General features: G+C 47.5%; 1 protein-coding gene across 1 annotated transcript; it reads left to right on the forward strand.

Annotated features, from left to right (window-relative positions):
- Positions 1–423: 423 nt before the first annotated feature.
- On the forward strand, positions 424–24,697 carry UCP2 (uncoupling protein 2). The gene is made up of 8 exons (XM_053385374.1): positions 424–590; positions 4,298–4,452; positions 13,611–13,846; positions 15,805–16,012; positions 17,289–17,483; positions 18,194–18,295; positions 19,531–19,711; positions 23,110–24,697. Exons 3-8 carry the CDS (start codon positions 13,721–13,723, stop codon positions 23,222–23,224), a joined length of 927 nt encoding a protein of 308 aa, XP_053241349.1. The 5' UTR covers positions 424–590; positions 4,298–4,452; positions 13,611–13,720; the 3' UTR covers positions 23,225–24,697.
- The last annotated feature ends 831 nt before the right edge of the window (positions 24,698–25,528 follow it).

The following is a 25,528-nucleotide window of genomic DNA, read 5'->3' on the forward strand; positions in this document are numbered from 1 at the left end:
CTGCGCCGCCAGAGCATGATTTCTGTTCTCATCCTGAAGCAAAGTTCTGAACCTGAAGCACTATTTCTGGGTTAGCGGAGTCTGTAACCTGAAGCGTCTGTAACCTGAAGCGTCTGTAACCTGAAGCGTCTGTAACCCGAGGTACCACTGTATTAAAAAAAAAAGGAAATGTACACCCAGTTGGTTTTTTCTTTAATTTTTTTGGGGGGCCCCCAAAACAGTGGCCCCCCCAAGCTACAGCTTGTTTAGCTTATGCGTAAATCGTGCGTGCGCCCTGGGGCTTTGCTCCGGCGCCCAACTGGTTCCTCCTCTGCTCCCGGCGGGCTGGATCCTGCGGGCGCTTGGGCTCCGCAGGTGCGGAGGGGGCGCGGACCGGCAAGCGGGCGGGTCGGAGGCGCGGCCAGCGGGCAGGAGGCGGCGCCCGAGGCGCTATAAAGAGGCGGCCGCTCCTGCCTCGCTCTGCCTTCGCTCGCCCGGCTTCGCCATCGCCCTTCCGTGCGCATCCATCACCGCCGCCGCATCTGGGCGCTCGCTGCCGACAGCCGCCTCTGCTTGCCTCGCGGGTGTTTTGTTCTCCCCCTCGGTATAAGGTGAGCGGGTGGCTGGGTGGGGGGTTATTTGGGTGGGGAGGTCCTTTTCCCTTCTACCCGCTCCAACCTGCTCCCATGCGTGGGGTTTCCTTTCCGGGGTCCCCTTGATACCCGGGGATGTGTTTTCTTCTCATTCATTCATTTATCTCCCTATGCGCACCCCAAATCTTTTTTCATCACCCTCCTCCTGCCGCCGCCTTTATTCTGCCTTCCTGCCAGCAAGCATCTCTGTGCGCCTTTGTCAGGGGGCTGGCCTGGCCTTCCCCAAAGCTTTACGCGTATATATTTATAATTATTTGTGTGTTTGTTGTAAATTGCTTTGACATTATCTGCGCAATTGAGATGTACAAGTATTTTATATGTAGACTTGTACATCTCCTTTAAAAAAAACAACCCATGATTTTTATTGAGTTTTCCCTTTTTCATTAAACATATAACATTGCTCAAACAAAGCGTCAACCGAGGCCTTCCCTTCCTCTTTCTGACTCCCCAACATCTTTTACAAATTCTTTGCATTTCTGTAGCCACTGTTTTAACTTGTATCTTCTTTTGATACTTGCACATCTCAGTTGCACAGAAAATATCAAAGCAATTTGCAGCACGCACCCAAACAATAATCACACATACTAATGATAATTAATAATTAGTATTTATGCCACCCATCTGACGGGTTGCCCAAGCCTCCCTGGGCTGCTCTCAGCAAAGTAATAAAAACAGTGAAACATCAACCATTAGCGATTCCTTGAGCAGGGCTGCCTACATAAAAACCACATAGAACTGTAAAGTTATTTATTTTTATATGCAACTTTTTTCGCTCCACGGAGCTCAAGGGGGTGTTTTTGGCTCTCCACTCCCTCCTCATTTAATCCCCACAACAACCAGGATTGAGGGGAGGCTGGGCTGAGAGAAGAAAAGGACTGGCCCAAGGTCACCCTTCACGGCCAAAGCGGGGGATTCGAACCTGGGTCTCCCAGGACCTAGTGCCAGGGGTCAGCAACCTTTTTCAGCCGTGGGACAGTCCAGCGTCCCTCAGACTATATCGTGGGCCGGACTATATTTTGAAAAATAAATAAATGAACGAATTCCTATACCCCACAAATAACCTAGAGATGCATTTTAAATAAAAGGATACATTCTACTCATGTAAAAACATGCTGATTCCCGGACTGTCCGCGGGCTGGATTTAATAATAATAATAATAATAAATTTTAGTTATACCCCGCCCTCCCCAGCTAAGGCCGGGCTCAGGGTGGCTAACAAGCAATAATAAAAACAAGTTGAATGAATACAACTTAAAAACAAGATTAAAATACAACATTGAAAGATTGAAACATTAAAATGCAGCCTCATCACAGCAGGAGAAAGGAAGGCGATTGGGCCGGATCCGGCCCCCGGGCCTTAGTTTGCCTACCCCTGTCCTAGTCTGATACTCTAACCCAGAGGTTTTCAACCTTTTTGAGTCCACAGCTCCCTTGACCAACTGTGTTCTTTCTCTGGCACCCCTGTGGGACCCAGGAGCCCAGTTATGTCACCCCTTGCCTGCAGAGCTGGCAGCCCCTGACCCCTTTTCCAACACCCTCCCTTGTGGAGGGTTCCCTCAGCCTCCTCTCCTCTCCCCTCTCCTTGGGAGTCCTCTGGGTATCTGCTGCTGCCACCCCTGGTCTCTGAGCTGCCCCCCTCCCCGTCCCAAAGAGAGGTGCCCCCTCACACTGCCCCACAGGGCACTGGGACTTGTCTGTCCATTCCCAAAAGCAGGGCCTGGCAGACTGGCTGGGCTTCCTTCGCCCACTTCCTTGCTTACTCCAAGGCTGCCTCAGCTCCTGGCAACCAGCCCCCCCCTGGCCAGCGCCAGAGCCACCATTCGCCTATGGAGCTTGTAGCCAGGGCTGCTGCAACAAACGGCTGTGCAAGCCTTTGGGAGGCAGAGATGCAAGAGGCCATCAGAGGAGGGAGAGAAGGAAGGAAAGAGGCACAGAGGACAGTGTTTTCCATGGCATCCCGAACAGTTGAAGACCGCTGCTCTAACCAGTACACTGCACTGCTTATAGCTATCACCAAACCCCCCCCCCCCCGCATATAAGGCTGCTGGGAGCAGGGCAGGCTTTCTCCCTGAGCAAGGAGAAAATTTGGTGTTCCAAACTTTTGGTAGGTAAAGGTAAAGGTACCCCTGCCCGTACGGGCCAGTCTTGACAGACTCTAGGGTTGTGCGCCCATCTCACTCTATAGGCCGGGGGCCAGCGCTGTCCAAAGACACTTCTGGGTCACGTGGCCAGCGTGACAAGCTGCATCTGGCGAGCCAGCGCAGCACACGGAACGCCGTTTACCTTCCCGCTAGTAAGCGGTCCCTATTTATCTACTTGCACCCGGGGGTGCTTTCGAACTGCTAGGTTGGCAGGCGCTGGGACCGAGCAGCGGGAGCGCACCCCGCCGCGGGGATTTGAACCGCCGACCTTTCGATTGGCAAGCCCTAGGTGCTGAGGTTTTACCCACAGCGCCACCTGCATCCCGTAGGCACCCATATAAATATACGTGGTGGTATTATTATTATTATTATTATTTATTAGTCAACTTGGCGCCCTGTGTGGCCAGCACTGCTGGGGCATAAGCTCAGTTCTCTAGGACAGGGATGGCAAACCAGGGGTTCTTCAGATGTTGCGAGACCCCTGCACCCCCCCAGTCCACTCTGGCCCCCATTTTGGGTCACTGACCATCCTGCTGGTTGGGGTCAGAAGAGCTGCAATCCGAAACATTTGGCAGCTACCGGATTGAGCTGTATATTCTGCTCTAGATAGGGTTATTGTTTTGCAGGGAGTGTGTGTGTGTTATTCAATTCCCATTTAAAGGCAACTTTACCTAATTGTCGTTTTCCGAAACAATCCCTGAACCAAATCACACTCATCCTTTGGCGCTTGCATCTCTCCAAATTTTGGCACTTGCCCCTTTCCCCTTTTCCAAATCTGTTACTCTTTTTTTTTCTTTAAGCAATTGATTTTAACTTTTGTTCCTTGCAAATTACCAGATCCATCTGCAACCCTGGGGGAGAGGAGGGTGACCCAAAAGTTCTCTCCTTGGCTAAAAAAAAAAGCTACAGTTCTACCTAACTTAAGAAGCTTGCCGATTAATTTTATTTTCCGTGTTGCCAATGGAAAGAGGCTTAGCAAAGCTTGCTGGGGCCTGTTTTGTGCCTCTTTTCATTGGGACTCATTGCAGATTATGGCCTTGTTTGGTGGAGATCTGCAAGATCTTATTGCCTTCCTCCCTGGTGTGTTAAAGCGTGGCTAGCACAGGTGTGTGCCGGTCTTGCAAAAAGAGGATTCCCTTCCGCAAGGGCGATTGCAACGCTGCTTGCTGTTACATGTCCTCTCGTTGCAAAGTTCACCTAAACGGTTTTTATCTGGGTGCTGCTTTGCATCGGTGGACTTGAAGTTGGCTCTTGTTTTTTTCCGGTGCTTCTGCAATTATTGGGTGCCAGTCTAAACCGGTTCTGTCTTTGCGGATTGCTGGACTCCGGTGAGCTGTGAATTAGAAGCTGTTGGCGTCTAATGCAAATCTGAGGTGTGGCAAGGCCAGATAAGGGTTTAGCGTTGGCAGGCTGGCATCTTAGAAGTCGGCTGCTCTCTGGCATCATTCTGTAATCCTGACAACCTCAACCTGAGCTGATGCCCCAGTTTCTCAGACAGCTTTTCCTCTGTTCTTCTTTTTCACAGGATAAATAGTATGATTATTAGGTGTCGTCTTTCAAACCATCTTTCTATGGAAAGTAAAGGGACTCAGACTGTGGTGGTCTTGAGCAACTTCGACGAACGGGACACCTTTAGAGAATCCTGATCAACCTGCCGGCATCCTGAAATACTTGAATAAGGTGAGGATGGCTTCTCAGGTTCAAGCTACGACTTTGAGAACAACTATGGCGTAAAATCACAGCTCTCTCTGTGTTGCAACAGTACACAAGTGCGGGAAAATAGGGTGCTGGGTGCAATACTGCTCTTCCGAAACATTTGAGTTTTTGAATAAGCTTTAAGTTTCTAGTCCTGTTTGGTTGTAAAGATACGCTTGGTAATACATGGAAGAAATCTCAAAAATGGTAGAAGGCCTGCATTAATGAGACTTCTGGGGGATACTTGGTACAGTGGTACTTGAGGTTACAGATGCTTCAGGTTACAGACGCTTCAGGTTACAGACTCCACTAACCCAAAAATAGTACCTCGGATTAAGAACTTTGCTTCAGGATGAGAACAGAAATTGTGCTCCAGCGGCGCAGCAGCAGCGGGAGGCCCCATTAGCTAAAGTGGTGCTTCAGGTTAAGAACAGTTTCAGGTTAAGAACAAACCTCCAGAACGAATTAAGTTTTTAACCCGAGGTACCACTGTATATCTTGTTGCTCGCTCTGAATACCAGGAGAAAAATCATGCAGAGAGAAAAAATTTAGAATCCTCTCTATCTGAGACTTGCCAAACTGACAATTCAGAAGTCTATGTATTCTGCAGTGCAGTTCTAGGTATGTTAACTTCCTGCCAACCTAGCAGTTCGAAAGCACGTCTAAATTGCAAGTAGATAAATAGGTACCGCTCTGGCGGGAACGTAAATGGCGCTGCTCTGGTTCACCAGAAGTGGCTTAGTCATCCTGGCCACATGACCCGGAAGCTGTACGCCGGCTCCCTCGGCCAGTAAAGCGAGATGAGCGGCGCAACCCCAGAGTCGGCCACGACTGGACCTAATGGTCAGGGGTCCCTTTACCTTTACCTTTACCTTTAGGTATATTAACTGCATTTCTATCTGACCACGTTGGTTCTCAATATATTGCGCAAGTTGCATAAATTGTTTTTGGTTCCTGAGAATTCTGAAAACAGCGTTCCTGCTTTGATTTTTAGCAATGGAGCAGGCAATTGAGACCCCTGGGATGCAAATGTAGGTCTGAAAATGTACAGACAGCACCTGTTTTATTCTAGCTGGCTTCTAGCCCGGCTTCTGGAGATTTTCAGTTGGTGTGCAATGGGATTTAATTGTCCCAGAAGGGCTCTCATTGCCCTGGGTAACCCCTCACCTCTCTTCCAGAGTAGCAGAATAACTTAAGGAAACATTTGCTTGCTCTTTCCATAATGTGTACAGGATGAAAGGAAAATCCATCCAGTTTTTCCTTGCCATATTATTAGCTTGTTTTAGCTGATCTGTTTACACCTTGCTTGCTTGCTTGCAAACCGTGATGGGGTTTTTTGCCCTCCGAAATTTCACCATAATGATACGATCTCTGGCTCTGATCATTAAGCCAGTTTTCTTCCAGCCAATTCTGCAAGGCCAAGTTATCTCGGTCTCTCAGCAAAACACTGGCACTTCTGCAAACTGACAAAGCCGCCTCCTCAAGTACTTAACAAGCAATAACTCCCAAAAATCCTGTTTGCAGTCGCTGATGGGTTTGACCACCCCTGCAAGAATATGTGCTGCAGAAGCAGTTGCAAGAAAATAAATATTTCGGGAGTCATCAGCGTACCCCTTGCAGAAGTTGTGTTTTCCCCCAAAACTTGGGCTTCCTGTTCCTCTCTGAATGTATCAACTTGCGCTGCATCATGGGATAGAGAGAACACTGGAGCCCTAAGGCACCATTATTGTGCCATAAAGGTGCCAAGTACAAATCTCTATGCTCTAATTCACCTGCCTCTGTGATAATGAACCCTCTTCATTCCAGGATATTGCAGGCACCATCTCATTGTAAGATGCACTTTTGAGCTCAAATCGTACTTTCAGGGGTGGGGGTGCGGATCCTGGGTGCCACACCCATGCAATACCAGAGTGAGAGTTGTAAAACTATATATTCCATTCTGTATTGCACCAGTCGGGTGATAAAGACAGGGAAGAAGAAAGCGGAGGTGGTGAACCGACTCCGGTTTGCCGTGGGGGAAGGCTGTTCTGTGATTTCCTTAATGGCCAAAATCTGGGGAGGGTATCTGAAATATACTCGGAGTCGAAAGTGGATGGCGCTGTGGGTTAAACCACAGAGCCTAGGCCTTGCCGATCAGAAGGTTGGCGGTTCGAATCCCCGTGACGGGGTGAGCTCCAGTTGCTCGGTCCCAGCTCCTGCCCACCTAGCAGTTCGAAAGCACGCCAAAGTGCAAGTAGATAAATAGGTACCACTCCGGCAGGAAGGTTAACGGCGTTTCCGTGTGCTGCTCTGGTTCGCCAGAAGCGGCTTAGTCATGCTGGCCACATGACCCGGAAGCTGTACGCCGGCTTCCTTGGCCAATAAAGCAAGATGAACGCCACAACCCCAGAGTTGGTCACGACTGGACCTAATGGTCAGGGGCCCCTTTACCTTTACCTTTTATTCAGCTCATAGTGGTGAGGAGGAATGGAAGGTCCCCCAGAATGTCTGCTTTATATACATTATTTACACAATGGGCCCCACGTGATTGGCTAATTCTGGGATTCACCTGTAGGCCAATCAGGTTGCGGATTCACTTCCACCTGGAGCTGGATTGGGTGTCTCCTGTGGACCAATCAGGCTGCTGCATTCTGGAGCCTATTGTTCTAGGACCAATCAGACTGTTGCATTTTGGATCCTATTCAACTCAGTACATAACAGTATCCTTGTTGAGATCGAGGGCCTCATAACTTTCTGGGGGCCGCATGCCAGCGGCAGAGGGGGGAAGCAGAAGTTGTGATGATGGACGTGACAACAAGGCTGCGTTTCAGCCGAGCGAAAGCTGTTGAGATGGGAGCAGAGGAAGGCTTGGTGAGGGTTGCATCCTGAGCTTCCTAGATAAAGGATAATAAAGGATAAATTGCATCCACTCCCAGGCTCTCCAGTTAGTCTGCTCAGCGAGAAAGCTGTAAAATGACATGGGTGGGCTGTCCCTGCTTCCCACACGCAATGTGTGATTCAGCCGGGTTCCGGTTATCGCTGACTCAGTCCAGGCAGTAAATAGAAAAGGGAACTTCGGCAAAGGTCATTGCAGCAGAGTCCGTCTCCTTGCTAGCAACCAAGCTGCTGTTGCAGCATTTTGAGGCAGCATTCGGGTGCGGCTGCTTTAACCTAGGCGGACTGGAGTCATATCTCTATTATCTGGAGATGGCTTCTACTTATCAGATTTTCAGACCTGTGAATCAAAGGTCAGCAGGCCAAAGTTCCTTGCCTGAGTGCCTTTTTTATTCTTCTTTTTGCATATGTCTCAGATGCATCTTCTTCACCCACCAGGTTTAGGATGGCAGTTGGCTTGGATGCAAACCAAATTGTCCCTGGGGTTTTTGTTGTGTTGAATATGTGCTGTATGGTAATTTATGGACCTGATAGGTATCTAAAGCCATTTGCACATAACAAAGTATGTATTTTATCAAAGTAATTGATACAGAAATGAGCAAACCAGTGATGTTTTAGGGAGCAGGCTAGCAGGCGCGGCCCATTACTTACATCATAGGAGCCTTCACAGCACGAAACACTCTTGCTGTATGTAGGTTTTATTGTTTTTTATCTTATATTTTGGAAATGTACATCCAGTTTTTTTTCCTTTAAAGTTTTTTGGGGCCCCAAGAGAGCCCTAAGCTATAGCTTGTTTAGCTTATATGTAAATCTGGCACTGAAGGAGCGACTCCACCCCCATCGTTCTGCCTAGATACTGAGGTCCAGCTCCGAGGGCCTTCTGGCAGTTCCCTCTGTTGAGGGGGCTCAGAACTTACAGGGTTAAGAGTTCTGAGTGATGACGCCTCACATTCTGAGGGCGGGCAGAGAACACGGAAGGGGCGTGGATTTCTGTGTGTGCTTTCAGTCTGCGTGTTTGCTTCAAGGAGAAAGGAGCAACATGAGTTGCGTCTCACCGGGAAGATTTACGATGTGTTGATTTGTACAGCAATAAAGACTTTAAGATAAGGACACTGCAGCGTTCAGCCTGAGTTATTGCTACCACACGACAGAACGTTCAAGCTTCTACTTCCGCTGTGTTTTATGCTCTGCTGAGTCAAAGGTCCCGGGGGGAAGACCAGAGCTGCGCAGAGGGAAGTGTGCCGGACCCCCCCGGTCGATCTTGACCCCGAATAGGTTATGGGAGACCAGCAATAAAGTTAAGCAACGTTCGTGCGTGTGAGGAGGCCAGCTGATGAGACGCTGGGAAAGAGAAACTGCAGGCAAAGAGGCCAGCAGCCAAAGGCCAGCTAAGGAGTAGCTGGAGTCAGCCGGGAGGAGCTGAGGATCTGCCGGACCGGGAGGTGCTACTGTATCGTGAGTAGGCCGGGCCCCCGGGGAGAGATGGCAGACAGCCATGAATCGCGTGCAGTCCCTTTTGAAGAGGCAGACGGGAGGAAGCCCTGGGTCGGTTGGCAGGCACTGAAGAGAGTGGGAGCCACACCACTGGAGGGGGCTGAGAATTGCTCTGAGGAAGCACCATGCCCAGGAGGGGCTGGTGGATGCCCAAGAAGCCCAGAGGGACGCCCAGAGGGGGCCAAGAGCTGCACAGAAGCTGGGGAACGCCCAGAGCGTCAAGGAGGGGCTGTGGGACGCCCTAGAAGCCCAAAGTGGGCTGGAGCCGTGTCTAAAAGCTGCTGCGATGCTTTGACACGCCAGAGAGACAGGCAGCCGTGTGCTGGAAAGCTGCTGGAAGCTGGGAAGAGGAAAGCAGAGGCAAGCTGTTCCTCTGGAGGCTGTGCACCCAAGTTTGGGGATGCAGGCCAGGAAGGCCAGTCCAAGAGTCTTGAGAGTGCCCAGGCTGTTTGGCAGGAGCTGGATGGGGTTTGCAGAGAAACCACAGCAGAAGCCAAAAGCCATTTTCCCAACAGCAGAAAAGCCTCAAGGAGGAGGGCTGCTGGAGAGGTTGGGAGGGCAGAGAAGACCAAAGGCACTAGGCGATGTTTTGTTTGTGCCTCGGCTGAACACCTGCGCCGAAGCTGTCCACAACGAGACAAAGGGCAGGAAAGTCCCAAGGTCACTTCCCATGGGAACCAGTCGGGTTTCCATGGCAACAGAGGGAGCAGACGTGTGAGAGTTTTTCAACTGTCTGCGTCGATGGCGGTTTTGGACACCACCACCTGCAGCGAGAGCTCCAAGGTCAAGTCAGTTGCTAAGGCAACAAAGAAGGACAACTCCAGTGGGGGGAGGGTCCTACGTTGGGTTGTTGACTCAGCTGCGAATGCCCATTTGGTAACAGCGCCACCTGATGGACAAATGTGGAACTGCAAAGCTGTTTCAACTGAGAAAACTGTTAGATTTGCTACAGGTGCACAGGGCCGTGTAACCCATATTTCTAACTTGTTTGTCTCTTTTTTACAGGCTGAATTGAAGGTTTATGTTCTCCCTGAGATAAAGCATTGCTTGCTGTCTGTACCTTCTCTTTTACAGGAGGGATATTCTGTGAGTTTTGACAAAGATGTTTGTACCATTTCCAGAGGTGGAGAGCAACTGGTACGTGTTGAAAGAAATCAGAACAACCTCTTTGTTCTGGAATCACCTCTCGAGGGTGAGGGGAAAGCCACTGACCAAACTCATGTGTCGTGTGCTTGCGTGTGGCACAAGAGGATGTCACATGGGTCCTGTGAGGACGTCCAGATGTTATCAGAGTGCACCAAAGGTTGCAAGGTAAAAGAATGTGGTAAACCTTTGAAGTGCAAGGCTTGCAGGAAAGCCAGAAACAAGGGGTTTAATGATCCCAGTGAAGAGAGAGTCACCACAAAGCCTTTTGAGCTTATGCATGCAGACCTTGTAGGTATGCCACAGCCAAGTCTGGGCAAGGCCAAGTGGCTGATGGTGCTGACAGATGATTTTAGCAGGAACGCATGGGCGTTCACGCTGAGAACGAAGGAGGAAGCAGCGCAACTGATCAAAGATTGGGTTGCAGAGGTGGAACAGAGGTTCTCTACCAAGGTGCAAGGTTTCCAGTTTGACCGTGGTTCTGAGGTCACTGGGTCTGCTCTAAAGGGTTTCTTTCGCCAGAGGGGGATACGTCACAAGGTGACTTCTCCTCAGGAGAATGGCGTGGCAGAGCTTAGGAGTAAAGCTCTGGTCCGAGCATCCGAGATTCTACTGGATGACTCTGGTTTGCCTCACAGTTTTTGGGGGGAGGTGGTAAAAACGGCCAATTTCACGATGAACAGGTGCTACAATGCAGTGGTAGGTGATACCCCGTATTTCCTGCTTCATCAGCAGAAGCCGCTTGTGCATTTCTTTCGCACTTTTGGTTGCAGAGCCATGGTGCCTGTACCAAAGTGGTTGCAGCAAGAAGGTGGTCCAAAGTACCAGGAAATGATCTTCTGTGGGTATGAACCCGCGACCAAGGGGTGGAGATTCGCATACCCAGAAGGTGATCAGACCAAGCTTCTGGTCAGTAAACAGGCTGAGTTCTTTGAGCAGGATGGCTGGGCTAGGCGCAAAGTGCGCTCTGACGTTCACTCAGATTGTCTGTCCGACTCTGAGGAGGAAAGAGAGCCAGAGCCTGAACCTGCTGGTGGAGACCAGGTCCCTGAACAGAGTAGGGCGTCTCCACAGGTTGTTAAGAGAGTGTCCAAGAGTGAGCCCTCATCTCCTGTGCGCATAATGGAGAAAGCTCACAGACGTGTCAAGTCAGAGGGGGAGTCTTCTGATGAGGAAGACGCACATGCTGGCCCCAGTGGGTCAGGAGAAGAACCCCAGTTTGTGCCCAGGCGGTCTTCAAGGGCTACAAAGGGGATTCCACCTGAGAGGTTTCAGGTCACAAATGCGTGGGTTGGTTTCGCACAGTGCGAACCTGAGGTTTGTGAGGTTCAACAGGTGCCTAACAACGATGCCGGGAAGGGGCGGAAGGCAATGGGGAAGGTGTTGAACACTCAGAAGTCCTCTCAGAATGTGATTCGAGAGGGGGTGTTGAGGGGGCTCAGAACTTACAGGGTTAAGAGTTCTGAGTGATGACGCCTCACATTCTGAGGGCGGGCAGAGAACACGGAAGGGGCGTGGATTTCTCTGTGTGTGCTTTCAGTCTGCGTGTTTGCTTCAAGGAGAAAGGAGCAACATGAGTTGCGTCTCACCGGGAAGATTTACGATGTGTTGATTTGTACAGCAATAAAGACTTTAAGATAAGGACACTGCAGCGTTCAGCCTGAGTTATTGCTACCACACGACAGAACGTTCAAGCTTCTACTTCCGCTGTGTTTTATGCTCTGCTGAGTCAAAGGTCCCGGGGGGAAGACCAGAGCTGCGCAGAGGGAAGTGTGCCGGACCCCCCCGGTCGATCTTGACCCCGAATACCCTCATTACGAGAAGCCAAGTTACAGAGAACCAGGCAGAGGGCCTTCACGGTGGTGGCACCCGCCCTGTGGAACGCCCTCCCATCAGATGTCAAAGAGATAAACAACTACCAGACTTTTAGAAGACATCTGAAGGCAGCCCTGTTTAGGGAAGCTTTTAATGTTTAATAGACCACTGTATTTTAATATTTTGTTGGAAGACGCCCAGAGTGGCTGGGGAAACCTAGCCAGATGGGTGGGGTATAAATTATTATTATTATTATTATTATTATTATTATTTATTATTATTATTATTATGGCACTGTACTGACTCCATCGCTCTAGAGGCTGCAATGCTTTCAAATACCAGTTGCTGAGCTATTCTGGATTAGATTAGACACAATAGTTGAGCTTTCTTAAGGAAATTTGCCAAAAAAACCCAATCCTTCCAATATGGGTTTCCCCAGACATTTTAGCTGATTATAGAAAATTCCGCCTGGACACTGTTTTGGGTGGACAAATCCTGGATATGTCCGTACGTCCGGCAGCCCTAGTTCTGTTATTGTGGAGGAGACAGGAAGCTTTTGCCTCTGTTCTAGATTAATTGCAGATTGTTGTGTTGTTCAGTCTTGACAAACAGTGATTAAAATTAACTGTGCCTTGATCGAAACTTCGAACCGTCATTTAGGAAGGTGGCTTTTCAGAAAGCTTCATGAAGCTGAACCACAGTTTAGGGAGTGGACGGCATGCTGAACTCTTAACCTAAATACGAAGCCTCGAATCTTATTGTGTATCAGACAAGGCGAGGATCAGGAATAGGCTATAGCGAGTGAGCCCAGGCAGCAACTAGGCTGGTTCTGTTATCTCCAAATCAGCCAATACAGAAGGATTTCCCAAACTTGGGTCTTGAGCTGTTTTTGGACTGCAACTCCCCTCCTTCCTGACCACTGGCCCTGCTAGCTAGGGATGATGGGAGTTGTAGTCCAACAACTGGAATTTGCTGCCCTGACTTTTAGAAGACATCTGAAGGCAGCCCTGTTTAGGGAAGTTTTTAATGTTTGATGTTTTGTCGCATTATTATTATTATTATTATTTATTTTAACTGCAAGTCTTTTAGTTCTTATGCTCTTACAGTTGTTTTAACTGAATGTTATATTTGTTTTTAGATTTTATCTGTTTTAATTATCAGTTTTTGTTTTTTTATCCACTTAATATTCTATTCTCTGACTGCTGGTCTATGACTGTAATAAACTGATTATTATCATTATTCTGTTGGGAGCCGCCCAGAGTGGCTGGGGAATAAATCATTTATAATAATAATAATAATAATTAATAATATATAATTTTATTTATACCCTGCCCTTCCCAGTTCAAAAACCGAGCTCAGGGCGGCTAACAACAAATTTAAAACAATTATAAAAGCAGCATAAAATACAGTATAAAAACATGAATAACAATAAAATTCAAAAATCAATTTAGGGGAAATAAGCATTAGATAATCCCCAGGGCTAGCTGGCTGAAATGGTCCCACTTCGTCCAGCGAGGAGGCCAGGGCAGAATTAGCTGTGGGGTCTCAGAGCGGCTGAATTCAAATTAAAGGCCAGGCGGAATAGCTGTGTCTTACAGGCCTGAGTGAAGGAGGTTAAATCCTGCAGGGCCCTGGTCTCCTGGGACAGAGCATTCCACCAGGTCGGAGCCATCACTGAAAAGGCCCTGGCCCTGGTGGAGGATAGTCGTGACTTCCTTAGGGCCCGGGACCTCTAAACTATGGTTATTTATTATTATTATTATTATTTATTCCATGTTTTACACCTGGATTTTAAGAGTGTCTTCTCTTCTCCCCAGACAGGGGCAGAGTTCATTGGTCTTGTCCTCTTCCAACATCGGCACCCAGCAGCGACCCTCGCTGCTTCCTTCATCTCCTCCGAAAAAAACAGGCGTGAAGCTGGTTTAAAATGGTTGGATTCAAGCCCACCGACGTCCCTCCGACGGCTGCTGTGAAGTTCGTTGGAGCCGGGACGGCTGCCTGCATTGCAGACCTGATCACCTTCCCCCTGGACACGGCTAAAGTCCGGCTGCAGGTGAGCGCCAGCAGATGCCACACCCAGAGGCCGACTTTCCATGTCTTTTCCTACTATGCCTTTGTGGGCAGGGAGCAGCTCCCAAGTTAGGGTCAGGCACCCTGAATTAACGGTGCCCACTGTCTGCTTGGAAATAGCTGGTGTGGGATTTCTGCAAAACCCGTTATCGGTGAGATCAGTGTCATGTATGTAAAACTGGTGGGAACCAGCATAAGAGGAACTTCTTGTTGTTTAGTCGTTTAGTCGTGTCCGACTCTTTGTGACCCCCTGGACCAGAGCATGCCAGGCACTCCTGTCTTCCACTGCCTCCCGCAGTTTGGTCAAACTCATGCTAGTAGGTTCGAGAACACTGTCCAACCATCTCGTCCTCTGTCGTCCCCTTCTCCTTGTGCCCTCCCTCTTTCCCAACATCAGGGTCTTCTCCAGGGAGTCTTCTCTTCTCATGAGGTGGCCAAAGTATTGGAGCCTCAGCTTCACGATCTGTCCTTCCAGTGAGCACTCAGGGCTGATTTCCTTCAGAATGGATGCGTTTGATCTTCTTGCAGTCCATGGGACTCTCAAGAGTCTCCTCCAGCACCAGAATTCAAAAGCATCAATTCTTTGGCGATCAGCCTTCTTTATGGTCCAGCTCTCACTTCCATACATCACTACTGGGAAAACCAGAGCTTTAACTAGACGGACCTTTGTTGGCAAGGTGATGTCTCTGCTTTTTAAGATGCTGTCTAGGTTAAGAGGAACCTAACACTTTGTTAAAAGTGAAAAACAGATCCACATAAGGTACAAGGAGGGCTCTGCACATATAGTAAAAAAAAAAAAAACGGTTGAGGAAGTGTTTTCAAGCACCGCAGTTGGATGGAGAGATGGGGCAATGGGTGGCGGAAGGGGGTTGGCCAGAGGATGAATAGCTAAGATGGCATATATATTATTCCAATATAGTGTGTGTCTCAATGGAAAGCTCTTGCAGGCTGGCTGGACTCTGTCCTGCAATGCACTGTCGAACAAAGCCTGACCAGCTGAGAATTTGGTGTGAGCCTGCGTACTTGAGCCCCCAAGTGACATTTTCCCCACACAGCCCAGAATTCCCTTTTCCTTTGCGAAGGAGAAGCCCTGTTGCAGGCTTGTGCTAGGAAGCCCCTCCGGGGAGTTGTATATAACCCTGCAGGGAAATCGCCTAAGTCAGCCGGCATCTGTCATCCAGAAGTCAAGGTTAGGCAGCAACTTTGGTGTCAGAAGTGGGACGCTAGTCGCTGAACACCTACCAAAACATACAGCGTGTGCAAAGTTCGCTGGAATTATGTGCAGGAGATCTTCCTGGATGGCAAAGGGAGTGTTGGAAGAAGGCCCCTGTCTTGCTTGTTGAACCTGGGATAAAATAGCACCAGAATGTTGCTTCTGGCAGTAAGAATATTATTGGCCCAAAAATGGAAGCAAGAAGAACTACCAACATCAGAAGAATGGAGGATGAAATTGATGGACTATGCAGAATTAGATAAGCTAACAGGAAGGATCCGAGACCGCCGGGACCAGAGGTTTACCGAAGACTGGACTGAATTTACTGAGTATCTGAAAAGTATTTGCGATGATCAAATTACATTTGTAGGACTACAAGAAGTTCTGTGAGGAGTAATTTAAGAAATATTGTAAAAATGGAAAGGAAGAAACAATTTGTTAGAAAATATAAAGGCAATATTAAGTTAAGAATTGCAGGAGAAATAATCAAGACGGAAGGCTATCAGAGATGCTGAAGGAAATCCAAATAAGGATATATGTATAATAATTTGTGTGGTATGTCTTAAAATTTTTATATGCTAAAATTAATTTTAAAAATTATTAAAAAAACAAAAAACAGAATGCTGCTTCTGAGCTCAGGCAGGCAGGCTCCAGTTCACTCTTAAGTTTCTTCATCCTGTTTCTCTCTCTCTCTCTCCCTCTCCCTCTTCTCTTCTCCTCCTGAGCAGATCCAAGGGGAGAACAAGGTGGCTGTGGAAGCCAGGACGGCGCAGTACAGAGGGGTCTTTGGCACCATGGCGACGATGGTGAAGAACGAGGGGCCCAGGAGCCTCTACAACGGGCTGGTGGCCGGCCTGCAGCGCCAGATGAGCTTCGCCTCTGTCCGCATCGGGCTGTACGATTCGGTGAAGCATTTCTACACCAAGGGCTCCGAGCGTAAGTGGACTTGGGCCTCTGGGGCCAAGGATCGTGGAGTTGGGAGGGGGAACCCCAAAGGCCATCTAGTCCAACCCGCTGCAGTGCAGGGACCGCAGTTCGGAATCCCTGATGGAAGAACCTGAAGGCCAGCATGGGGGTCTTCCTTCCTAAGCCCAGAGACAGTGGTTCTCAAAGCGTGGGGCAGGAAAGGGTGGCAGGAAGATTCAAGGGCAATCAAAGAAACATTTCAGTGTGGTATAGTATATAACCTTCAGGAGGTCTAAATTTCTTGCTAAGGCCTTACAAATTGTGCTATAAAAATTAAAGGGGGTAGGGAAGTGATTTATCATTTAAAGCTCAAGGAGAATAAATGTAAATCACTGTTATTATTGCTCTCATTTTCATGTGTATAATAGCTGTTTGCTAAAACACAATAAACCGACTTCCAGAACGGATTAAGTTTGAGGACCAAGGTACCACTGGACTATAACTTAGAACAGTGGTCCCTTGGTTCTCAAACTTAATCCATTCCGGAAGCCTGTTCCAAAACCAAGGCGCACTTTCCCATAGAAAGTCATGCAAAATGGATTAATCCGTTCCAGACTTTAAAAAACAACCCCTAAAACAGCAATTTAACATGGATTTTACTCTCTAACGAGACCATTGATCCATAAAATGAAAGCAATAAACAATGTACTGCAGTCACACAATCAATCAATCAATCAATCAGTAGCTGAGCTGGGTTCCACTGAGTCACAAAAATAAAGAGACACAGAAACGCAAAATAAATAGCAAAAACAGGCAGACCTCAGCATAACACTCAAAACAGAAGGGTGGCACTCAAAACGGAACACTTTCAGCTTCCGGAAAAAGTTTGCAAACTGGAACACTTAACTTCTGGGTTTGCAGTGTTTGGGTTCCACGTTGCTTGAGTACCAAGGCGTTTGAGAACCAAGGTACCACTGTAGTATAGTAAAAAAATAAATAAATGGATATACAACCAGAAACAGCCTCTCTTCCAGAGCGTTGGCTATTCTTCTACAGTTCTCCACGACTTTTTGTCGCGAACAACTCTGTGACAAATAGGAAAGATAAGCAAACGAGGTTCTTTGGGTCGATAAGGAGTTTGTTTGCCTCCAGTTAGACCTAATATAAATGAGATTACCCGGCCAAAGCAAGCACACACCTCTCAGTGACTTTGTACACTTATGGTACACATGAAAGAGGCTCATTTATAATCCTATTTTGGGAATGAATCCTGTTCTTATGTGGCTGCCTTCTCTGATTTTGGCAGATGCTGGTATCGGCAGCCGACTTCTCGCTGGCTGCACCACCGGAGCGATGGCTGTCGCCGTGGCCCAGCCGACCGATGTGGTCAAAGTAAGATTCCAAGCCCAAGCCCGGATGGAGGGCGGCCGGCGGTACCAAGGGACCCTCGACGCCTACAAGACCATCGCGAGAGAGGAAGGGGTTCAAGGCCTCTGGAAAGGTCAGTAAATTTGGGTTTTGGCAAAGGGGGAACCGACGCTTCCAAAGTCCTCCAAGCCATTGTTATTTTGCTTATTGCATTTATATCCCATCTTTTCCTCCGAGCGGCTCAAGGTGGTCTAACACAGTTTGCCTCCTCCCCATTTCATCCGCACAACGACCCTGTGAGGTAGGCCAAGGCCACCAGTGAGCTTTGTGGCCGAGTGGGGATTTGAACCCTGATGTCTCCCAGGTCCAAGTCCAGCACTCTGAGCACTATATCACGGTGGCTCAATTCAGAATTGCTAACTCATGCCCTGTTACAAAGAGACTTTGCCTTACTGCTTCTTTTGCTTTGTTTATTTTAAATTGTAAAACAGAAAAAAAAAATTCATTAAACAACCTTAAAATATCAATGACTTTCCTTGGTTCATTTTGCATAACATGAATCCCTGCGTATTTTACATAAACTAAACCATTCAGTTTTCCATTATTACATCCATCAAACGTACACTGTTGAATTTATCCTAACGCTGCTAACGTTTTCAAGTGTGCACAATTCCCCCCCCATATATTCAATAAAATATTCCAATCTTCTTTAAACGTATTTTCTTCTTGTTCTCTTATTCTATATGTTAGATCTGCCAGTCCGAAGAACAAACCTCAGCTGCAATTTTGACGACCTCCGTTCGCATTAACACATCAAATAATTTTTGCTTCCGCTTTGTCTAGGTACCTCCCCTAATATAACCCGGAATGCGCTTGTGAATTGCGCTGAGCTGGTGACCTACGACCTGATCAAGGATGCTCTGCTCAAGTACAACCTCATGACAGGTGAGGACTGATGGACAGGACTGGGCTGTTGCTTGAAGGAGTTCCTGGATTTTGAGATGCGTGGAGAGTCCACTTCTTGCGAGGTTCCTGCAAAAGTCGCCCACGCTATGGTGGATCCTTACCGCGGATCACCAAAGGGTTCTGACAGTCTAATATCACCATGTAAAATTGCATATTGCTGCTTATCTGTTTGACATCTGCCAGGAGGGCATTCCACAGGGCGGGTGCCACCACCGTGAAGGCCCTCTGCCTGGTTCCCTGTAGCTTTGCTTCTCGCAGTGAGGGAACTGCCAGAAGGCCCCTGGTGCTGGACCTCAGTGTCCAGGCTGGACAATGGGGATGGAGACGCTCCTTCAGGTATACAAGGCTGAGGCCGTTTAGGGCTTTCAAGGTCAGTACCTTTAAAGCCCTAAACATGGACTGGAGACATGGGCATTTTTTCTGCAATAGCCAAAGTCTGTAAGTTCTCACAGACAAATGTTGATTTTTCAAGGTTCTCCACGCTGGGCTTTTTCTTCTTCCTGGCGATCTCTCGTAGCCGAGTGAGATTGTCTTCCATAAACACCGTTTTACAAGTGAGTCTGTACGTGACTGTGGAGGCCAATTCTGGATCCACACGTCCGTCCACAGTGGGGACACAGGTTTCCAGGTAGGAGTTGATCACGGTGAGGGTTTGCCAAGCGTGCCTTCCTCTCAGCACGTTTCTCCCTTGCGTCCTGAGTTCGAGTGTCTTCAAAGCCCAGGACACCTTTGGGAAAGGCTGTTCTCCAACTGGAGCGCTCGTAGGCCAGTGTTTCCCAATTGTTGGTGTTTATACTACATTTTTTTAAGATTTGCCTTGAGAGAGTCTTTAAACCTCTTTTGTTGACCACCAGCATTACGCTTTCCATTTTTAAGTTCGGAATAGAGCAGTTGCTTTGGAAGACAATAATCAAAACCTAAAATAGAACAAAACCTTTAAGGAAGAAAATTAGGTTTTTCTAATTTTTTCCCTTAAGCTTTTTGATTTTTATTATTTAGTTGATTTCCACAAGATAATATTTATAGTCGATTACTTCTCGTTTCAGGGATTTTCACGGTATTTCATTTGTTTTGTGCAACTTCCACATCACGAGCTTTTGGCTTTAGCTTTGTCGTGTTATTGTCCAGCCACATATTCCGCAATGGCTAGCTTTGGGGAAGCGATTTGGTTTTCTTCCCGGCTCATGATGCCTCCCTCCCGCTTGTCCTTGCAGACAACCTCCCTTGCCACTTCACCTCTGCGTTTGGAGCCGGCTTCTGCACGACCGTCATCGCCTCCCCTGTCGACGTAGTGAAGACCAGATATATGAACTCTGCCCCTGGCCAATACGGAAGTGCCGTGAAGTGTGCCCTCGCCATGCTGCGGAAGGAGGGGCCCCTCGCCTTCTACAAAGGGTGAGTCTCCATCTCCCTTGAAGGCCCCCACAGGACAGGAGGTTGGCGGGAGATGGGAATTAGGGCAAGGCGACTGGGATGTCTGCAGCCATTTGGGGCTGGAGACGCCTGGGCATCGGAGGCCAGTGCCCCTGCCAGCCTCAACCCTCCTTCATCCAGCCCCTGCTGGCATGTCTTCTTCCTTGCAACCAGATTTACATATAAGCTAAACAAGCTATAGAGCTCCACTCTCTTGCCCCCCCCCCCCAAATATAAAGGGATCCCTGACCATTAGGTCCAGTTGTGGCCGACTCTGGGGTTGCAGTGCTCATCTCGCTTTACTGGCTGAGGGAGCCGGCGTACAGCTTCCGGGTCATGTGGACTAAGCCGCTTCTGGCGAACCAGAGCAGCACACGGAAATGCCGTTTACCTTCCCACCGGAGTGGTACCTATTTATCTACTTGTATTGGCATGCTTTCAAACTGCTAGGTTGGCAGGAGCTGGGACTGAGCAATGGGAGCTCACCCTGTTGCGGGGATTCGAACCCCCAACCTTCTGATCAGCAAGCCCTAAGCTCTGTGGTTTAACCCGCAGCAGCACCTGTGTCCCTCCCCTAAAATATACTTCTTCTTAATTGTATTTCAGTTCAACAATTACTTTGATAAAATACATATTTTGTCATGTGCAAATGGCTTTAGATACCTATTAGGTCCATCAATTACCATATAGCACATGGGTAGGCAAACTAAGGCCCGGGGGCCGGATCCAGCCCAATCGCCTTCCAAATCTGGCCAGTGGACAGTCCAGCAATCAGTGTGTTTTTACATGAGTAGAATGTGCCCTTTTATTTAAAACACATCTCTGGGTTATTTGTGGGGCCTGTCTGCTGTTTTTTTACATGAGTAGAATGTGTGCTTTTATTTAAAATGCATCTCTAGGTTATTTGTGGGGCATAGGAATTCGTTCATATTTTTCTTCTTCAAAATATAGTCCGGCCCCCCACAAGGCCTGAGGGACAGTGGACCGGCCCCCCGCTGAAAAAGTTTGCTGACCCCTGATATAGCATATATTCAACACAAAAAACAGTGACCATTTGTTGTTGACAAAGAACAGCTGGACATATGAAGGGCCCCATTGCCTTCAGTAGCTTAGGGCCACATCAAACCTAAATCCGGCAATCAGCCCAGGGGGCAATTCCGCCTTTCAGCTTCCTCCTCTTCCTCCTCCTTAGTGTCGATGTTTCCCTTTGTGCAATGTGGGAAACAGAAGGAGGAATATGGGGACAAGACAAAGAATTGCCGGAATTTTCCATGCATAGGACTGTTTTTTTTTCTTTTTTAAAAAAATGGCAAAAATTGGGGGGGTCTACAAGTGAAGATCTCACATAAATTATTTAATGCATTAACACGAATAGAAGTTATAAATATTGCAGCTGATGTATAAGGGCTTGCTATTATGACTGTAATGGAATTGAAATCAATAAGGTTTTGGAACGCAGAAACAAAGTGAATCATCAAAACGTCAATTTTAGCACGCGGCAGGCCGCCTAAATTTGGCACCTGAGTGATTTGTATTAGGGAATGGTATTTTAATTCGGCACTGTTATTATGAAGCTATCATTGGATTATTGTAATTGGAAAACAAATAAAAATTATTATCAACAATTGGGGGGTCGGCTTATACACGGATAGTGAATGTGGGGGGGAGTGATTGGAATCAAGTGAAGGGAAATCTGCCCCTCCCAAAAAGGCTCAACAACTCAAGCAATATTGATTTATTAATTTTGGGTTTAAAAAAAAAGTCTTGGGGGCATCTTATACATGGAAAAAGACAGTCGTTGACTCTGCCTTTTATGGGCTCTGCTGCCACCTAGTGGCAGGCTACTTGCCTTCTGCCCTACCAGTCTCAATGGGCACCAGCTATTTTTGCCCATGGCTACCTGTACCTTGGACGCGGGTGGCGCGGAGGGTTAAACCACAGAGAGCCTAGGACTTGCCGATCAGAAGGTCGGTGGTTCGAATCCCCGTGACAGGGTGAGCTCCCGTTGCTCAGTCCCTGCTCCTGCCCACCTAGCAGTTCGAAAGCACGTTAAAGTGCAAGTAGATAAATAGGTACCACTCTGACGGGAAGGGAAATGGCATTTCCGTGCGCTGCTCTGGTTCGCCAGAAGCGGCTTAGCCATGCTGGCCACATGACCCAGAAGCTGTACGCCGGCTCCCTCGGCCAGTAAAGCAAGATGAGCGCCGCAACCCCAGAGTTGCTCACGACTGGACCTAATGGTCAGGGGTCCCTTTACCTTTTTTTTTTTTTAAAGATATTTATTAAAATTTTCAATTTTTATACAAACAAAAAACAAACAAAAAAATTTAAAAACACATATAGTTCACAATACTTAATTTTCAATGACATATTTCCCTGACCTCCTCATACCTCCCCTTCTTGTAGTCCAATTCAAATTATTTGTTCAGCAAATCCTTATCTCAAAGCATTACAGCTTATAAAAACACCTTATTTTCTATCCAACATCTTAGGTTTTTATAACCTTAAATTTTTACTTATAAAAAACCATTTTTTCATATTCCTTTATACCATTACAGCTAAAAACCACTTAATTTCAATCCAACATCATTCAACATTCCTTAATTTTACAATATTTCTGTAAATAGTCCTTAAATTTTTTCCAATCTTCTTCTGCCGACTCTTCTCCCTGGTCACGGATTCTGCCAGTCATTTCTGCCAATCCCTTTACCTTTTATCTCATTTGCTAAATTCCTTTGTCAGCCTTCATCCGAGGCTCACAAATAGTAAATAATAATAATATTTTTTTATTTATACCCCACCCCTCCTGGCCCAAAAACTGGGCTCAGGGTGGCTAACAACAAATTTAAAACACTTAATTGTAAAAGCAGCATGAAATACAGTATAAAAACATGAATAACAATAAAATTCAAAATTCGGAAATCAATTTAGCGGAAATAAGCATTAGATGATCCCCAGGTCTAGCTGGCTGAATTGGTCCTACTTGGGCCAGCGAGGAGGCCAGGGGAGAATTAGCTGTGGGGTCTCAGAGCGGGTGATCTTCATAAAAGGGGAGGGGGAGGGAAGAGAAGGGAAATAAAAGATCAGGCTGAATTCAAATTAAAGGCCAGGCGGAATAGCTCTGTCTTACAGGCCCGACGGAAGGAGGTTAAATCCTGCAGGGCCCTGGTCTCTTGGGACAGAGCATTCCACCAGGTTGGAGCCATCACTGAAAAGGCCCTGGCCCTTTATAAGCAGTTTGCAATATAAAAAAACCGAAAAATACATATCTTAGTAACAAAAGCAATAACGCCCCTTGGCATCCATCAACAGGATCTCCTCTCATTTTCCATTTGTTCTAACACCAAGCTCTGTTTTTCTCTTTTTTCTCTGTCTCTCAGCTTCACTCCCTCGTTTTTGCGGCTGGGATCCTGGAACGTGGTGATGTTCGTGACCTACGAGCAGCTGAAGCGAGCCATGATGGCGGCCCGCGGATCGCGGGAGGCCCCCTTCTGAGCTAGCGGGCGGGCGCATTTCACAGATCTCACGCATATGCGCGCGCAACGGATCCTCAATCTAGATCTCCCCCTCGCAGAACCTTCTCCCTCGTCTTTTCTCCCTTATAATCATTTTTTTTTAACTACTCCTGTCTTAACGTTTATGTGGCTTCCGTTTCGTTACAAACAGAAGCTCCTGGCTGCTTTTAAAAAGTTCTTAAATTTGTTCTTAACGTGTTACGGTCCGGTCTACCTTTCTCCTTTCAACTGCGGGATGCAAGTGCTTTATTAAGCTCTGAGGAATTTAGACCGCAGGGGCTCAACTTGCAAGAGAGCTCCTGTTCCCCTTTTCTATCTCTGACATCCGCACAGAGTTATAAATTTGTGCTTTAGATATTCTAGATAACGTCAGTTACCCCCGTTACGCAGGGCTGTGCTTTTTTTTCCCAAGCAGAGATGCTTGGAATAATTCATAAGTGACTAGCCCAGCCTTGCCCCAGCCTGGCTTGGGTCCTGATGGGAGCTGTAGTCTGAAACAAATGGAGTGCACCAGGTTGGGGCAAGGCAGCGCTTCTTGTGGGTTGCTCTGACCAAGCAAGGTGCAGATTCCTGCCGATTTATTTATGAAGTGCTGGCGATTTGCAAGCAGAGTTTGGGCTGCGTAGCAATCCTCCCGTGCTTTTGCATTTTAATAAACCTTTTTTTAAAAAGTAGTTTTGCTTCCAGTCTTAGAGCCCCCCAGAAGGGGAGGAAAAAACCTTCCGTGCTGTACGGTGTCTCCCCGCTTTGAAGAAAGTCGGCAAGGGACCTTGTCTTGCATGCACACAAACATCTGCCACTGCGACTGCTTTGTCCCTCTTGAGTCAAGGTCAGTTTCAGGCAAACTGGGTTTTTTTTTGGAAACCATTACGCATCTCGCAAGGCTTTCGGCATAAGCCCTATAACTCCAGTTAATTGTGTGGCTGTCCCATTGGGCAGAGAGGAAAAACAGTAGACCTTTCCTAGGCTTCCCCAAAAGCCTGTATTTATTTAATTTTTTTAGGGTTGCCTGTTTGCGACTTGGCAAAGCCTCCTGGCCATCGGTTCTGTCTCCTTGGCATCAAGCTGGCTGGCAGGAGTTGCTGGCTGGTGGAGAGGGAATCTGGCACCCTCACCCTCCTTGGCTGAAGGCATCTCTGGCAAACAGGAAACCTTTCCGGGTCCCAATCCACCAGCCCAAGTTGTCCTTGCAGTCTGCATTCTCTTTTGGGAAGCGTCTCTCTCCTTTAGGATTTTCTGCAGAGCTTAATAAAGCACCTTGTCTTTCGGTTAACGGTGCACAACTTTAAAAACTTTCCAAGTAGAGAAAAATGCATTGTGAGTCTTCTTGTGTGTTTTAACATTTCAGTGGCGTTGTCTGTGGTGGTGGAAAGTGGCGGTGGATTTTTATTTTAAGCACCTTTTGTGTTGTGCATGACTTGTTTTTTAAAAATAAAGCTGAAGTACAAAGCTGCCCCTGTACTCGTTTCTGCAGTGTCTTTGGGTTTTTCCATCGTGGGTGCGTATCTGATTCCACAAGGCGGCTCAAATTGACCGAGAAAATGTGAAATACCTCCCCCTGGCCCATGGACCAGGTCCTGATCTTGGAAGAAAGATCTGCAGGTGGAAGCAACCTTCAAGTGGTACCTTGGTTCTCAAACTTAATCCGTTCTGGAAGTCCGTTCCAAAACCAAGTCGCGCTTCCCCAAAGAAAGTAATGCAAAAGGGATTAATCCGTTCCAGACTTTTAAAAACAACCCCTAAAACAGCAATTTAACATGGATTTTACTATCTAACGAGACCATTGATCCATAAAATGAAAGCAATAAACAATGTACTGCAGTCACACAATCAATCAATCAATCAATCAGTAGCTGAACTGGGTTCCACACAGTCACAAAAACTAAACAAAAAAGAGCTGCAGAAACAAAAACGCAAAATAAATAGCAAAAACAGACAGACCTCAGCGTAACACTCAAAACGGAAGTGTGGCACTCAAAACGGAGCACGTTTGGCTTCTGAAAAATGTTCGCAAACTGGAACACTTCCTTCCGGGTTTGCAGTGTTTGGGTTCCAAGCTGTTTGAGAACCAAGGTACCACAGTACTACAGATCTGTAAATACGCCTCTGCATTGTCGGCCTCAACTTGTTGTCATTTAGTCGTGACCCCCTGGACCAGAGCACGCCAGGCACTCCTGTCTTCCACTGCCTCCCGCAGTTTGGTCAAACTCATGCTGGCACCTTCGAGAACACTGTCCCACCATCTCCTCCTCTGTTGTCGCCTTCTCCTTCTCTTTCCCAACAT

This window comes from Podarcis raffonei, chromosome 4 (genome assembly GCF_027172205.1).
Source record: "Podarcis raffonei isolate rPodRaf1 chromosome 4, rPodRaf1.pri, whole genome shotgun sequence".
Taxonomy (NCBI): Eukaryota; Metazoa; Chordata; class Lepidosauria; order Squamata; family Lacertidae; genus Podarcis; species Podarcis raffonei.

Excerpts from the sequence above, each read along its gene's own strand:
- UCP2 (XM_053385374.1), top strand. The coding sequence starts at position 13,721 with ATGGTTGGATTCAAGCCCACCGACGTCCCTCCGACGGCTGCTGTGAAG. Across the intron at positions 16,013-17,288 it reads CTACACCAAGGGCTCCGAGC|ATGCTGGTATCGGCAGCCGA; the intron begins GTAAGTGGACTT and ends TGATTTTGGCAG. Across the intron at positions 17,484-18,193 it reads GGTTCAAGGCCTCTGGAAAG|GTACCTCCCCTAATATAACC; the intron begins GTCAGTAAATTT and ends CGCTTTGTCTAG.